This window comes from Seriola aureovittata, chromosome 9 (assembly GCF_021018895.1).
Source record: "Seriola aureovittata isolate HTS-2021-v1 ecotype China chromosome 9, ASM2101889v1, whole genome shotgun sequence".
In the NCBI taxonomy this organism is placed as follows: domain Eukaryota; kingdom Metazoa; phylum Chordata; class Actinopteri; order Carangiformes; family Carangidae; genus Seriola; species Seriola aureovittata.
This window is the reverse complement of record NC_079372.1, coordinates 17,348,609-17,364,871: the sequence shown is the minus strand read 5'-3', so window position 1 is coordinate 17,364,871 and position 16,263 is coordinate 17,348,609. Positions and strand designations below refer to the sequence as shown.

At 40.2% G+C, this 16,263-nt stretch overlaps 2 protein-coding genes across 3 annotated transcripts in view; both read right to left on the bottom strand.

The window, feature by feature from the left end:
- Positions 1 to 751: 751 nt before the first annotated feature.
- si:ch211-220i18.4 (SRSF protein kinase 3) lies at positions 752 to 10,313 on the bottom strand. The gene is made up of 13 exons (XM_056385239.1): positions 9,782 to 10,313; positions 9,574 to 9,636; positions 8,545 to 8,648; positions 6,912 to 7,020; positions 6,457 to 6,544; positions 6,079 to 6,166; positions 5,699 to 5,805; positions 4,640 to 4,802; positions 4,271 to 4,347; positions 3,044 to 3,151; positions 1,805 to 1,874; positions 1,536 to 1,628; positions 752 to 1,404 (listed from the first exon to the last, which is right to left on the bottom strand). The coding sequence occupies exons 2-13, from the start codon at positions 9,612 to 9,614 to the stop codon at positions 1,220 to 1,222; spliced, it is 1,233 nt and encodes a 410-aa protein (XP_056241214.1). The 5' UTR covers positions 9,615 to 9,636; positions 9,782 to 10,313; the 3' UTR covers positions 752 to 1,219.
- A 2,575-nt stretch (positions 10,314 to 12,888) lies between these two features.
- plxnb1a (plexin b1a) overlaps positions 12,889 to 16,263 on the bottom strand; it is a 64,326-nt gene continuing 60,951 nt past the window's right edge. For both annotated transcript variants that reach the window (XM_056385806.1, XM_056385807.1), the window contains 2 exons: positions 15,492 to 15,645; positions 12,889 to 15,277 (listed from right to left, as the gene is read on the bottom strand). In XM_056385806.1, coding sequence (XP_056241781.1) covers positions 15,541 to 15,645 — 105 coding nt within the window. In that variant the 3' untranslated portion in view covers positions 12,889 to 15,277; positions 15,492 to 15,540. The remainder of the gene's footprint in view (positions 15,278 to 15,491; positions 15,646 to 16,263) is intronic.

Below are 16,263 nucleotides of genomic sequence, written 5' to 3'. Positions count from 1 at the left end.
TCAGTAAGAAGTATTTAGAGGAACCACAATAACAGTACCATCTGATAAATAAATGAGGCCATGAAGTAAAATAGTTTGATTTTGTTACGGCCTCAGAACCTGCTGAAAACATTGATAGATCATCACCTTTTAAAGTTGATTTGGCAAACATTTAGCAAGAACCAACCACAGAGCCTGAAAATCTCTGTAGAGCAGAAGGGTTGAGTTGAGTGATGACTCTCTGTGAGATTGTCACTTAGTACGACCCCCTTGACAATATACCCAGTCAGCTGATCCATTGTTTACATAAAAAATTTAATTAGTGCAGCTTTAAGTATTTGAGGCAAAGTGTTAGAATGCTCCCCGTGTTAATTATATGAGCAAGAGAAACGTTAGATGAAGGCTCTCTGCATGAGAGAAAATTAAAAATATATTAATATAATATATATAATATATATATAGATATTTTTTTAACCTTGTGAGTCTGTTTGTGTGGCACTGTGGCAAAATGTGGTCACAACCGTGCAAGATACACTCACAAAAATGTACAGGTGTGTAGCTGAGATCAAAATGAAGATGGGTGTGGTCTGACCCATGAGTGCTCATGTAATATGTAGTAATAAGTACTGAGTAACCATGGGTCAGAACATCAACATGTTGACAGATGTTGCAGATAGGGTGTTATACAGATCTTAAATCCCTCTAAGGAAAATGTTTAAATATTTTTGACATGGGTTTATAAAAATAAAATAGATTTACAATAGACTTACACTTGTAGTGCAATTAATCTTTATTTTTTAAATGTTCATTACCACGTACAAAAGATGAACTAAAAGAAAAGAATATTCAAAATACATTCACTGTGGAAGATCATCAAAGGTTGGATACGGTTTCATTGGTAACATTCAAATTGACAACTTTACACTGGCAGTGTCATAAGAGCTGCTACGTAAAGGACTCAAAGATCTGAAAATCAAACTTAGCTACTTAGCTGCACAACAGGGCTTCAGTGGAGAAGAGCATCTTATTCTCTCTCTGGTGCTGAATAACAACAACACTATATTCTACAGGAATTCACAAATCAAAGTGACAAAAAAAACGTCTTCTAAATGGCTCTTTAGATTCCCTTTGCATATAAATTCACAGATGACTTGAAATGATCCAGTTCTAGTTATTGAAAGCATCTGGATGTAAGGACTGCAGATGGGTATGAGGCCTATACAGCGCCTTCACAGGGCTATCATGAGGTCAGCCAGGGGTGGCGGAGGCACGCTGCAGCAGTGGCCCTCCTCTCCGGATGATAATCCAACATGTGAAGAAGGAAGTCAGAGAATCCAGAGGCCTCTTCCAACAGGAAGTGATATTTCTCCACCAGAACATCATAAAGGCTCCAGAGCCTCAGTGGATTGACACGACGAAGGTCACCTGGGTGGAAAACATATAGTATTAAGCATAGATGCTCATTATGTCACAAAATGAAATGATTTGCAGGGAAGAAAGTAAATAAAATCACCCCATCAAACAAAACAGACTAAAAGTTGAAGTTGCAGACGTACCTCTGCGGCTGAAGTACTCTGCAGAGTATTTCCCTGACAAGGCAACAGCTGGTGGGATTTTACCAAGCAGCTCCATGATCTGAGCTATGTGGTCTGAGGAAGACGAAGAGAACAAACACACACATGAAAGCGAGACACACACAAATTTACAGTTCACATTAGCACACAGTGCATCAACAATTACAATGCAGCCACAGTGTAATCTCATTTAATCCTGTGTCAGTACTTGTCATGCTTCTGTCAGTTCCAGCACGCTGTACTTAACGTACCTTCCTCAAGGGAAATGGACTCACGGGCTTTGGGTTCAAACAGGGAGTCTCCAGTGACCAGTTCAAAGGCCTAAGAGAATACAAGTCAGAAATTAAAGGGTGAGATGTGTGGCCAAGTAAGCGTCTACAAATCCCAACCACGCTGATGCTGACTCCACTTTTTGTTTAACTGTGGCACAAACTTCTAAAGCCTTTATCATGACAGTAAGCCTACAGGTTTTTAATGTCTGTCTGTTGGTTGGTCCATCACTTGTGTCCAGACTGAAATATCTCAACAACAAATGGATGGATTGGGATAGAATTTGGGAAAGATATCCATGATGCCCAGAGGATGAATTCCCACGACTTGGATGATCCACTGACTTAACAGCTTGTACCACCAGCAGGTGTTTATTCTTATCCAGTGAAATAACCCCACATCCACTTGATGGACTGACACATTAAATTCCATTATAGAGGGTTTTTGGTGAGTTTTTCCTTATCTGAAGGACAGCAGGTGTTGTATCACGTACAGATGGTAAAGCCCTTTGAGGAAAATTTGTGATTTGTGATACTGGGCTATATAAATAAAACTGACAGACGTTCATAAATCCCAGAGAACAAATTCTAGTGAACATCACAACCACACAAATAAAGATTGTAATACAGTCACACACATTTCTGTACACTTTCATGCTAACAACATAATAATTCCCACAGATATAGGTTGCCAAATACCTTTATTTTGACACCACCTTCTGGCCAATCATTACGTTTGCTTCACCTCGACTGCTAAAGATAAAAAACAAATTTGACCTTTTCAACAATTTGGTGTTCTTTTCAATTATGCAGGTTAATTGTGGGGTTCATCAAGGCCCAGTTTTAGGCCCATTATTGTTTATTTTGTACATATGTATATATATATATATAGGTTGTACTAAAACATTACAATTCATGTTCTTTGCAGATGAAACTAATTTTGTTCCGGTAAGAACCTGAAAAAAACTTTTCAATACTGTGGAAAATTAACATAAACTTAATAATAATTTTGAATCTATATAGACTATAAATTCTGGAAATTACATATAATGTCATATCGTGTCAAAACAAAAATGTAAAAATCTAATTTCATACTGTATAATCTATCTATCTTCTTAAATCAAGCTTCATCATATATTATGGTGAAACCATAAATCCATGGAGTATTGGGTTTGAATATTTCACACACTGTAAACATCAAATTGTCTGGTTTTTCCTCACCATGCAGGCAACACTCCAGATGTCAGCAGGCGGGCCGTAGTCAGATCCCAGTAAAACCTCTAGTGAACGATACTGTCGGGTCTGGATCTCCTCACAGAAATGTTTGTACTTGGCCAAGAAAGAAAGACAGACAGAGCAGGCAGAGAAGCTTAATTATAGTCTTTCTGTGTTATGTGAAACAAATTTGGGCGTTTACTTTTAAGAGAGTAAATTCCCATGTAGCATAAACATTTAGTATAACAATAGTGTATTCTGAAAATGTCGATAAATGCTTTTAAAGTGAGTGCAATGAGGTCCTACGTGAACTTTTGTTTTGGATATCTCACAAGATACTTCTGTATTTGTGTTTTTGTGCGTTTCTCTCTGGCTTGAAGTGGGTGGGGCTCAGTTGGGAAACAGTGATGTCACATGTTGAGGGGTTGTTTGTTAATCTTAGCAGTCAAATCTGATCAAACCTCACCTACACTGTCCTTGTGAGGTTTTGGCTGTTGTTTTTTGACAGTTACCTAATAACTGCAATTGTTTTTGTCCCCTTCGGGACAATGGGAACAAGTTATGAACATAATATTGATATATCATCACCGTTTACGTTCATATGGAAAACCACTTAGCAAATGTTGCTTTATTGGCTGCACATCTAGCAGTTACAGAGCAACATTTGAAGTTTGGAGATGTATTTCCAGCCACTGTTTTTGGTCTCTACCAACACATGGCTCTTAATTTGCACGGTTCACTAGCCAGCCTCTAACTGTGTCTGTCTGCTGTTTGGCGCTGAGCAGTTTTTTCCACTGAAAAAATCTGCAGCCAAAAACAAAGCTATGAGAGTGGTGAGAGTGAACCAAGTAGCAGGCTGGACAGCAAAACAAGCAACTATAGAAGTCCATAAAACTGAGGTAAGCTGCACATTCATTGGCTGGAGCCAATCAAACCCAGAACCTTAACCACTGCACCAAGCACCACCGCCAGGCAGGAGTCACATTTTTCTCAATCATAAAAATACTGATTATAGCCACTTTAACCTCTGATTTTAACTGTTATTGTTTCTAATATTTAAGGTTATAGAGACAAATTCTCAGGGGTTTTAAGACCCTGTGAGACCAAATGAGTAAAGATGAACCCTTCTTGTAAGTCTACAAATAAAAAACAATCAACCAAACTCAGCACTAGGCTAATGTGATATACCAAACTTTAAAATGGCTATTTGTTAAGTATAGAATAACTACTGACCACCCAGCAGGAGCTGCCCAGGTCAGCAATCTTCACTGTGACTTCCTTTAAACTGCATGGGTTTACCTGCTTCTTCTCTGAAAGAAACAACAAGAAATCATGCATTAAAACATCACATTCATTCCAAGAAGTAATATTGTGTATATTGTATAATTAGTTTTGTCTATCTCTGAATGTATTGACCCCTCAAATGTTTAGTTGTGTACAGAGTAGAGACATTGTATATTCAAAGACTGAAACTGGCAGTACATCTGCTTTGTACACACATTTGATGAACCCTCATACAGCTCAGCATTAAACTGTTCCAGCTTTGAGACTTCACTCTTAAACAGTCTCCAGCATCTGTAGCAATAACAAAACCAACTGTGCCTGTGGACTTGGCCTCCTTCCCAGTCGGCACAGAGGAGGAGCTGCTGCCCCCCGCTGGTACTTTGCGGGACTGCTGCTCCAGGCACAGCAGGATGTTCTCTGGCTTGATGTCTGTGTGGATGATTTTACACTGAGTGTGAAGGTAGTCCAGGCCTTGCAGAACCTATAGTGAAAACACGAAGCAGTTATGCGGGTGCTTCCCTTCATACAACCAGTACTAAACTGTTTCCTTTTCCTTTGACTTCATACACATGAAGGGAACAGTTCCACATTTTGGACGTAATTCACCATAATTGTTAGCTTGCTGTTCTGAATGTTCTGTGCATGCAGTTATTCTGTGTGCCTCTCTGTGTTAGGTGTTTGGGTGTCAGGGTCTCTTTAAGAAAGGGGTTCAATAACTCCCTACTTTTGTTTGGGTGTTGAGCAGACGCACGCATTCATGCAGCAAAAGAAACAAATTGTCCTTAACTATTTTCCTGCAATTTCTACGCTGGTTACAAGATTAATACCACTCTCATGTCTGTACACAAAGTATGAAGCTACAGCATCAGCCGGTTATCTTAGCTTAGCATAAGGACTGGGAACAAAGTTAAACACCACACAGCACCTCTAAAGCTCACAAATGAACATGTTATATCTCGTAAACAAGCAGAAATTTTAAAAACGATAAGCTGGACAGGCCAGGGCCAGCTGTTTCCCTTTTTCCAGTCTTTATGCTCGGCTAAACTAACAAACATGAGAGTGGAATCAATCTTCTAACTCTTGGCAAGATCGCAAATATATTTTACAAAATGTAGATATATTTATTTAATTCAATTATGGCATTTGAATTTAAATCTAACCCAATGAAACATTTCTTGACGAGAGACAGCTGCAGCTCCACTGGCAACACAGTGATTCTCCTGCATTTTAAAATATTCATTTGAATGTGCCAACAATCTGCATGGAAAGTGCACTGTTTCTCAGTGAAATTCAGCAACCTCTTTGTATGATCTTAACTTCCTGCATCTAATTTGAGATGTATTTCTTTGTGTTATCCACTGCTTTCTTGTGGTTTACCTGAGTAAGAATTTGTTTGACCCACAGCTGCGACAGTCCTGGATCCCCAAAACAGAGTTGCCAGCTTCTCAGGTCAGGCCCCAGCAGCTCCAGCACCAGGCACATGTCTAACCACCAGGCATTAAGGTCTGTTCAACAAACCGAACCACTGTATGATAATACTGTATTTACTGAGCCAACATACTGAATGCAAACTGCACATTCTTCATCTGTTGTTGCAATGTTGTTTTCCAGAGATATATATTTTTTATGAGATACAATTACTTTATACTTCTACTTTGACAAACACAAGCACACACCCCCACACACGATAACTCCTCAGCGCTTGGTGTCAGGTTTAGAATGGGTGCCCAATAAATGACAGGCTGTAAAAAGGATACGGACCCCGTTGACCCCGGCCAGCTTAAACTCATCTAGCAGCTGAACAATCCTTTGGCTGGAGGGATGACGGCTGGTTGGACGACTGGCCTGATGAAAGAGAGTAGTGAGAGCAAGAAGGGGAAGAAGGCAGACAAGGAAGAAGGAGAGAGGGAAATTTAAAGAGGGAAAGTGTTGTAAGAAAAAGCAGGAGGTGAGTTTTGGCACATACAGAAAGAAAGGCAGAGAATGGGGAAAGCAAAGTGAGTGAGAATGGTGTTAACAAGGACAGAGAACGAAATTCTTAACTGCTAACAAAAAAAAAATCTAAAAGAAGTGACATTTTGATAGAAAGAGTGAGACATGATATAGAGGAGAAAAACAAGCAAAAGGTCACTAACACATCGGAGGAGAGCCAATTCATCCTGTCCTGCCTGGGTGAAGCCAGCTCCACTCTTCAACACCTTCACAGCAACATGTCGACCTAACCTGCTAACACAGACCCCAGATCAGAAACCAGGACAGGACGGTCCCCTCTCTGCTAAATCAATGACAACTTATTTTAATAACAAAGGTCAACATGTCAAGTTTAATTCTTTCTTTGTATCTTTTTAAGGGACTGTGCACAAATTATAATTGTTTCTTCTTTTCCTTTTGTTAAAAGTAAGAAAAAAATAAAAATGACAAAAATTGCTCTATTTCAACAGTCAGTGTTAAGGAAAGTGATAAAACATTCCTGGATCTGTGTCTTTAACCAGATCCGCACAAAAACATAATCTACCTGGCTGAGGTAAATATTAGATTCAACCCCCATCCCCATGCTGATCTTTTTTCTACAGTCCCTAATTAACCCTACCTGAGGTCCAGACACAGCCAGACAGTGGAGAAATAGCCCCAGCCGAGCTTAGACACCACCTGGTATTTTCTGTTGAAGGTGTCACCGACCTGGACAGGGTGGTATCCTCCTGAGGAGATAAAAACAGGAGAAAAATCTACGAATAAATGAAGCAGGATTCGTGGCTAAATCTTTTATTTAACAGCTAATATGATTTAATTTAATTAAAGCCTCAGTGACAGGGTCTCTCTCTGCGTGACTGAAATGTGAAACCTTTTCATCATACAGTATACATTTTTCATTCAGTGTTTAGAGAGCTTAGAGAGAGAGAGAGAGACAGAGAGAGAGAGAGGAGTAAAATGTGGCGCTAAAGCTATTTCTGGCATTACAACTTCCTCTAAGCTGTAACATGTCTGCAGAGAGTAATACATTCAAATCTGCCAGCGGGACACAGAAAAATGATGATGCATAAGCCCGTATCAGTTCTCTTTCAGCCAGCGTGACACACAGTTCTTGGACATTTTCAAGTATCTTGGAATTGAATCTCTGATTCTATTAAAATTGAGCATGATATAAGCTGGTATATGATTTATTACTGTGTCAGGTATCTGTGGTATCACGTACTCAGCAGCTTATCTGCTTTTTAGAGGTGCACACAGAAACCTGCACAGCTGGCATGGAAGGAAGGAAGAACAGGGACCAAGGTCAGAATGGCCAAAAAAAAGATACTTCCGGCTTAAGTGGTACAAAGGCTGAGTGTGGCTACGTGGGTATTGACGAGCATTTCTTGTATTTACAGGTCAAAAACAAGAAATATTGACTTGTAGTTATAGCTGGCTGGTTCAAAGACTGTTAGTTTGTGTCATCCTAAGACGTAGCTACGTGGTTTTGTTAGCGATGCTGGCACCATGGCTTGAGGAATGGCAATTTAGCTGCAACTTAATAGGTAAGAAGAGAAAAACTTGGCAGAGGAGGAACTGCACACTTTCACAGAAATCTTTATACAGAGAAAGAAAGGAGCACGAGTAGATCGAGAAGTACCAGGGGCTAGGAGAACAACTGCAACAGATGTGGAAGGTAAAGTCCAAAGTGGTCCCAGTGGTAACAGGAGCACTGGTGACCGTGACCCTCCAAACTGGAAGAGAGGCTCCATCAGATTCCAGGTACAATATCTGAGGTCTTTGTCCAGGGGCCGGTTTCACAAAGACATTTCAGACTTGTTGCAGTCTTTATTTTGCTCATAGATTAAAATTGACTATTTTTTTGGGGCTTTTTATGCCTTTATTGATAGCACAGTAGAGAGAGACAGGAAATGGGGAGGCAGAGAGAGGGGGAATGACATGCAGTAAAGGGCTGTCCGATGCAGGATTCGAACCGGGGCCGACTGCAGCAAGGACTGTAGCCTCTACATATGGGGCGCCTGCTCAACCACTGCGCCACTCGATGCCCCTAAAACTGACTAATTTTAAGCCAAAAACATTAGGCACCCTTTCCCCGGGCTAAATAATTAATTACCCACAATTCATTGTACCACATTGTTGGTGAAAGAATCATTTAAAACAACCTAGTACAGGTCGCTCTGAAGGGATGGAGAGGCCAAATGTAAATGAATACATCTGCAGATGATGGAGTGAGTTGAGAGACGCTGCCGTACCATAACAGTATTCTGTGGGGTCCTCAGAGTCCTGGCTGTCCTTGAGATCCAGCTGCTCGTGGCATCCAAGGGCTTCAAAACTATAAGACGACCCGGCTTCACACCTACATGGAAACACACGCACACCCACACACACACACACACGCCACATGAAAACCTGGTTCTGTAGTCTCCAGCATTGCTGTCTGTACAGCGTGTGCATGTGTGCGTCAGCGTCGAGTTGTCGGGGGCAGCCGGGAGAGTCGAACTACTTTTAGTAATTTCCCACAGACTCCACCTGCCATGGAAACTTGTCCCCCTGCCTGGATGAGAGCGGACCAGCAGCATCGGAAGTTGCACTATTTCTGACTCAGCTGTAAATCATTTTGCAATATGTTCACGCAACTTGATAACTCTGCATCCCAGCTGCTGGGATAGTTACTGTAGAGAGAGCGGATGGGAGAGATTTGGGTCACGTCATGTCTGAAAATACTGAGCACAGGTCTGATTTCTGTGCGGCTAGAGTGACATACAGTACACTCTGATGTGAGTTACAGCACCTTTGTTTTTAGATTCATAGTGCGAAGTGCAGGATTCAAAGAATTTCAAACATTTAGATGGTCGATGATTTTCTTTTTTACTGTAAAAATTTGTGATATGAAGAAAGTGTTGTCACTGTGTTGTCCTGTCTGAACCTCTAGACTACCATTTAAGTCACCTTCATGATGCCTTAAATAATGCTGATGTGCTTTATTTGTGCTCTGCTTTTCTAAACTTAACTGCATCACTGTGGCCATGGGGGAAAAAATAGTTAATGAGCCAAGCTGCATTTTGATGAGATCAAACAAGAGGTGACAAGACAAAAGAAGAAAATGGTTCATTCAAAACTTTTTCCACCAAAAGTGAAACCCATTTAAGCATTTAGGAAAATGTTTGCTTCCGTTTCTGTGCACTTTATGTTTAAAACAGTCTTTTTCCAGGTAAATGACCCAGCTGATAATGGAAAGGGAAGGTATTTCAATCTACAAATAAAGGAAATCCTTTACTCACATTTGCAGCTGAACAGCTGAGCGGGGACTCCTCCTCTGCATAGCGTGGTTCAGCGGATGCAGCCTGCAGAGACAGCAGCCAGCGGAGCGATCAAAGAGCAATGAGAATTAAGAAGCGGTGGATCTATGTCGTCTGCACAGGTCAAGTCTTTGGAATAAAGCAGTGAGAGAGACCGATACAGTAGAAATAGTAAATGAAGCTGCAGCACCTTTTAATGTTGAAGCGCTTGAAAACAGTTGAGCAGCTGAGAGGTGTAGGAGGGGAGGGGTTCGGGTCGATCCCTCAGGAGACTGGAAACGGCAGCAGCAGTAGTCAGCAGGGTCTAAACATGGAAAGCCCCTGCAGCTTCTTAACTCACCGCCTGTCAGGCCTTTACCTGCTGTCCCGTCTGATTCGTATCCGTCACTCAGTCCTGATCTGAGTGAACCTGAAGCTGACTTTCTCTCTCTCTCTCTCTGTTCCTCTGTTCCTCAATTTACTGTGGGAAAGCCCTAACAGAGGGCAGAGAGGCTAAAAGATTAGAGGAGTGTCGCGTGAGGCCAAACAGATCGAGGGAGGTGAGGGAGCGACAGCTGCTGATTTTCTTCCCCCCGTGTCTCGCAGGGAAGTTTGACCTTTGGGCCACAGGGATCACAGATTGCTAAACCTGGCACAACACAATATAAAGTATCAGAATAAAGTCATGACAGCGAAGGTCAAATGAGAAGGGTTTTTGTTTTTCACGGGCATGTTACCCATGATGTCACCCACAAGACATTGGCAGGTGTGAACGTGTGTGTACACAACAAAACGCAACTTCAACACCCTCAAGAAGAGTTTTTTGGCGCGGTGTTGCTCAATGCACACTATGTTTTTACCTTCATCACTCCTCTGGTGTGTGTGTGTGTGTGTGTGTGTGTGTGTGTGTGTGTGTGTGTGTGTGTTTGTGTGTGTGCAGGTGGATGTGTTCAGAAAACGTTCCACGTCCCAAAGCCTGATTCCCTGCTTTCTGTTGCCACGGCCACGCTGTTAACACCCCCTCTCAAACACACATACACACAGGGTTTCGTGGTTGATACCAATAAGAAAAGGGGCTGCTGGGTAATAAAGCACAGAGTTCAGACAGAGGGAGAGAGTGAGAGTGAGAAAAAAAAACTGATGGTGTTGAAGGGAGAGAAATGAGAGGTGAGAGGAAAGTTGTTTATTGTGTGTGTATTGTGGAGCCTTAAGATATCAAGGGCCACTCGACCTCAAGTGAGTAACTGTTCTAAGTCAGATGACATGTTATCACAGGTACTTATCTGGGACCGTTCACTACTCTGAATATAGAATCACACTATGGCTGGAGTGATGCACATGCACTGTGGACATGTCACTGTATTTGAAAACACACATGAGGAATAATAAAACCAACATATTTTGAATAATAAGTGTATAAGAATGTTATTTTTGCTAGAGCTTAGAAGTCGAGGTCTGCGGTCACAACGTTTTTTAATAGTCAAAGTTACGCTTCATTACATTTACACTAGCACAAGCAGGACATTTGAAAACTGTAACAGCAGGGTAACATTAAAAATAACATAAACATGTATTTTTTATGTAGCCCTGATTAAAATAAGCAATTACTAAGTGTTTAACAAAAGGCAAACATAAAACAATTAAAAAAAAGAAAAATCAAGTGAGGAGTAAAAATAGAAATAGAAATAAAATAAGGAGAAGGGACTAATGAAGGGTTATATTGTTTGTATTGCATTTTAATTTTCAAGTTTTAATTAACATTTAAAATTTGAATGTGGTCCACTGTACAGCACGGCTTGACTTTGAAAATTAAATTCCAAAAAACCCTTTAAAGTTTTTTTAATATGGTCATAGAACATCCATACTAGTGTGTGAAAATGAAAATTATTATTATTATTATTTTTATATTGCCTCCTATAGGCTTCCATACACTGTAAGCCTCTTTAAAGTACTTTGTTGGCTGTTGTATTGCATTGCATTGGAGTGTGCAGGTGTTCTTTTTTTTTTATTCTATCCTCCTGTGTTCAGCTATTACTCTCTAATGTTGGTCCAGTCTTAAGCTGAAAAGCATGTGCTGGCTGTTACTGTTTTCCATTTTCAGCAAGCTGTAATAAGACACTTCCCACAGGAGCAGGACGGGTGTGTGTGTGCGTGTGTTGTGGAGAGACATCAAAAGACCACCTGCATGGATCTAGATCACTGGGTTAGTAGGGGATAAATCTATATCAGGTGATAAAAGAGGTTATACATCACAATGTTTTTTTGTTGCCATTTCCTCCAACGCTGGTGGAGCACAAGGAGAGAGCAGCTGACCTGGAGGAGAAAATGACACACTCAAAGATTCACAACCAAAGTTCACACTCAGGTAGTCATTTTCACACATGCTAACACAGGCACACACACTCTCCCTGATCCCTCACCCCTGTCCACCACAGCCGGAAACGTGACCTGCGTTCATTTGCTATGAAGCTGCTGCTAATTTAAGACACACACACTGATGTTGCTTGTCCTCAGTTCAGCACTTGAACACACATAACACATTCAATAGCTTCAGGAGTGGCTAGATTTCACAGATATGAGATTCTATCACCTGGTATTCATACACTAGATGGCAGGTGAATGTTTAGCTATTTCTCTGCTTTACCATCTTCTTACTTACTAAAAGGCTACTTTTAAACGACATGGAATTTGAATTGTAAGGGAGCCCGACGAACCGCAGCTTGAAGCCCATGCATGGTATGGAGTTCCTCCAGCCTGGCACACTGACGACAGGAAGCAGTTAATGTGTTGGCTGAAGCTAGTGTACCCATTAGTGTCAACAAGCAGGGATAGCCTGGAATTAATTGTGATTTACTGTGACAACACCAAGTGCAATGTAACTTTATAAATTGTACTGTAATATTTCTCTTCTTGTTTTTTTTATAAGAAACATTTTGACATGTCCTAACAGGAAAAGCTCAGGTGTAACTAGTAATATCAATAATGGCTGCATTTCATTTAGCTGCAGCACTTCTAGGTTCCTGGTATCGTGCATGTTGGTTCACGTCTTTATAAGGTCAGACTCACACTCCCCCAGTCCTCCCCATAATCTGAACCCTGATGGTATCATAGTCTCACATTACACTAATCAAATCTCAGTCAGTAGCAAATCACTTAGTGTTGACTGCTTTCTGAAGACCGATATAGACTGACCTGTCAAAAGCAGCTGTAACTAATAGCATAAATAAATGCTGAGTTAAATGTAATTCTGGGTTTAGGTACAAAAAGGACAAGGTGTAATCAACACAGCGTAGCGGGAAAAGTAGCTCCAGACATTCGTTAACATTGGGACCACTTTATTGCATCACATTAAGTTGTTGTTAGGTTCATCCTATCAATTAGTTAGAGAATGCTAAAGTCAGGATTACTTAAGAACAGTTTGTATCTACTGTACAGGAAAATGGTAAAACACCAGAACTGGGCTTTGCATACACATGTAAGCCACAAGCAACACTAATGTGCATGACAAAGAATTGGTAATAATGTCTTTATAATGTACAAGGTAATCGCTTGCAACATTACAAGTCATATTTCTCTACTGCCTGTAAAATGGATGCAACATAATGAATGAGACTGAAACTGTATCAGAATTTTAAGATGGCTGATTGTGACTTATATCCTCATGTCTATCTTGAGAGTTGATCAATGGATAAAAAAAATTTAAAAAACACCATAAGGTACAAAATTGACAAAATCGGAGGGGACATAACCAATATTATTTTAAATGTCCAAAAATAATAACCAACAACAAATGCAATAAAATAAATAAACAATAAATTAAATTGGAAAAAAACTAGGAATAGACTTTCACATATGGCATCACAGAGCAACAGGGAACACAGGCACCTTTGTTTAATAGCCATATTGACTGATTGAAATCTTTAGAGAAAGGGGAGCAATTTATATAAGATATATATAAGAAATACAGCTTTGCACTGCCGTAACACTGCTAAAATGTGGCGTCATCCAACACCAAACAACATGAATGCAAATTAAAGCTTCAAATCAGGGCATAGCTGTTTTGTCGGTGCAAAACTTTTGTGTGAAAACCTGATATCTAGCAGCAATCCTGCTCTAACAACCATCCAACAGAGGCAGCAGCTTCCTCAATTTCCTTCACCGTGAAAAAGGCCTTTACACTGAAGGGTCTTAGTTAGAAACTGAATTTATAGGTGGAGCTGAATTAACTGCAAAGTGGACTTAGAAGTAGTCAAATGACGATGGGGAAGAGAAAACAACTCACACGAGTAAAACAAAATGTACATGTATATTATAGACAGTAGCCAAAACATCTTAGAAGTAGGAAGATCAAACCTGACTTAAATAAAAGAAAATTATTTTTAAAAATTCATTGGACAAAGAAATTGAAATAAATCTATAAAATGCACATAATGTATATAAGAAAAAATTGTATAAATATGCAGTTTAATTCCACATTATTATATTTCACTGTCACCTCAGGATAGATGGTCCATCAAATAGAATTGTTTTTCTAAGCTTTTCTATGCTTGACCCAATTTTTATATTTACAAACAAATAAATCACATATGCGTGGAAGTAAAATATATTACACAAATAGAAAACAAACTCTGCTGAAGGAAAATAAATCCGGAAGTGGCAGAGAAGGATAAAATAAATTATGTGGAATTCATTTATTAGATACTTATTCCTCAATTCCTTTGTGCATTATTTTATATTTGTGCATTTATTTTCCAATAAGTCAGGCTTGGTCTTTCATGAGATCTTTTTTTTTTTGTTTGTTTTTTAGCTGAATTAGTAAAGATTACAGTAGTGCTGTTACCGATTTTGTCTACATGTAGTTAAACTTCATGGTTTTCTTAAGGACGGATCAGTTTGTGAGTTTAGCTATAAGCTCTGCCAAAACTGTCTTGGGTAATACAAAATAAAAAAAACATTACCTGGGGAAAAAAGAACATTCACAATAGCAGTAGGTCACCATGAAAAGCAAGTTGAGAGTATTCATGTACTAGGTCCTCAACAAAATAAAAATCAACACTTTTACAAAACACTGGTTTTCAGTTCAAACTACATGAGGCAGGATCTATAAATTACAGTAAAAGGTCAACTGGAGATGTGAAGCTTAAAAAAAGAAAAAAAAAAGAAAGTCTATCTTGTTTACCGTTTACACAAAACAACAAAATGTCCGACAACAGCTAACTGAACACGCACAGAGTAAGACTTGGTAGAATGATTTAAGGAAGCTAAAAGCAGAATGAGAAAAAGGCGCCTCAGGCCTCCACAGCACTTTGCCAGTGTCATTATCTGTTTGTCCTTCGTGTAAGACTTTGAAATGATGCGGTAAAAATTCCACAGCTCCAAGTTCAAGTCCTCCTTTTCCCTTTTCCTCCTCGTTTCAACAACCAGCCCAACCTACAGCAGCCGTTCCTCAGCAGAAGACTAATAAGCGAAGCTGTAAACTTGCAGGAATGCTCTGTGCAGCTTGTCAACAAAGTCCAACAACATACATCGAGTCAGAGGAAAAACAAAAAGATCTCTTTTCATATTGTGTTTCCCTTATGTTTGAATTCAATGTGGGGAAATCCTTATTAGAGGTGTCACAGTTCAGAGGAAGTGCCTTTGTCTTGATGTGCTTCGTTTCACATTTTTCCCGCTCAGAGCAGTGCTCGTTTCCTCCCTGTGTCAGGACCTGTGGAAATTTCAAGGGAGTATTACTTTACCTCCTGCACACAGGTCAGGAAACATGGATCTTCTTAAGATACTTTCTCCCTTCATTAAAAATGTGTCTGTCAAAATGACAACAAAATTATGGTATGTGCCACAATGTTCCTCTGTCCTGCATTGTCTTAAAAAAAGAAAAAAAAAAAACAACTTTTTCTCCAGGAGACAGAACTGTTTCTCACCACTGTCCTCTCTTCAAGGTTAAAGGAAAAATCCGCCCGGTCCTCGGGGTCATAGGTCTGTGACTTTGTTTTCTACAGCAGCGGCAATCTGTTGGAGCCTGTAACCAAGCTGCATCTTCTGAGCTGTGGAGTCCTCCTCCAGAGCTGTGATAATCTGACAGGAGGGGGGAAAAAGGTGGATGATTTGCAAGGCATGTTGTCATCCATTTATAATGTGAAAGGTAACAGCTGAGGGAATATGAGTGACATCTCTGCAACTGTTTGCTAACCCCTCCCCTACATTAGCATTATTACAGGGGCTATTTGTAAGTTTTTCTCTGGCATCAAACGTTGTTTCTTGCCGGGAGCAGGTGGTGGTGATAGTCACATGACAAGAGCTTCATGCATCGTTGTGTTTACAACATAAGAGGTTATAGTAAGAGCAGTGCTACGTCTTCGCGGCACATTGGAGGCTACAGTGAGTCGCTATTGTAAAGTGCAGAGAGAGGGGCCGGGGCTAGCTGGTTAGCGTGCTAATTTCAGTAGACGAAAAGAGATGATAGAGACAAGAGTTAACATTAGTGTTGCTTCCCACCTCTGGAGACGGATGTTGGTGAGTAAAGGAATGAAGTTTGATGCTGAACTCGCAATGTTTCTTCTAGACTGGTAGGTAAACAGCTGTTATTGCTATGGTGGCTATGTAGGAATAGCAAAACTTACAAATAGTTCCTTTAACTTGGTACAACAGGCTTGTCAAGCTTTGGATTTAGGGACGTTTACACTCCGGCAACAC

Coding starts and splice junctions, on each gene's coding strand:
- si:ch211-220i18.4 (XM_056385239.1), bottom strand. CDS start 9,614: ATGCAGAGGAGGAGTCCCCGCTCAGCTGTTCAGCTGCAAAT. Junction 5,806..6,078: donor GGCCGGGGTCAACGGGGTCC/GTATCCTTTTTA, acceptor CCTGGTGGTTAG/ACATGTGCCTGGTGCTGGAG. Junction 1,875..3,043: donor TCTGGAGTGTTGCCTGCATG/GTGAGGAAAAAC, acceptor GTATTCTCTTAG/GCCTTTGAACTGGTCACTGG.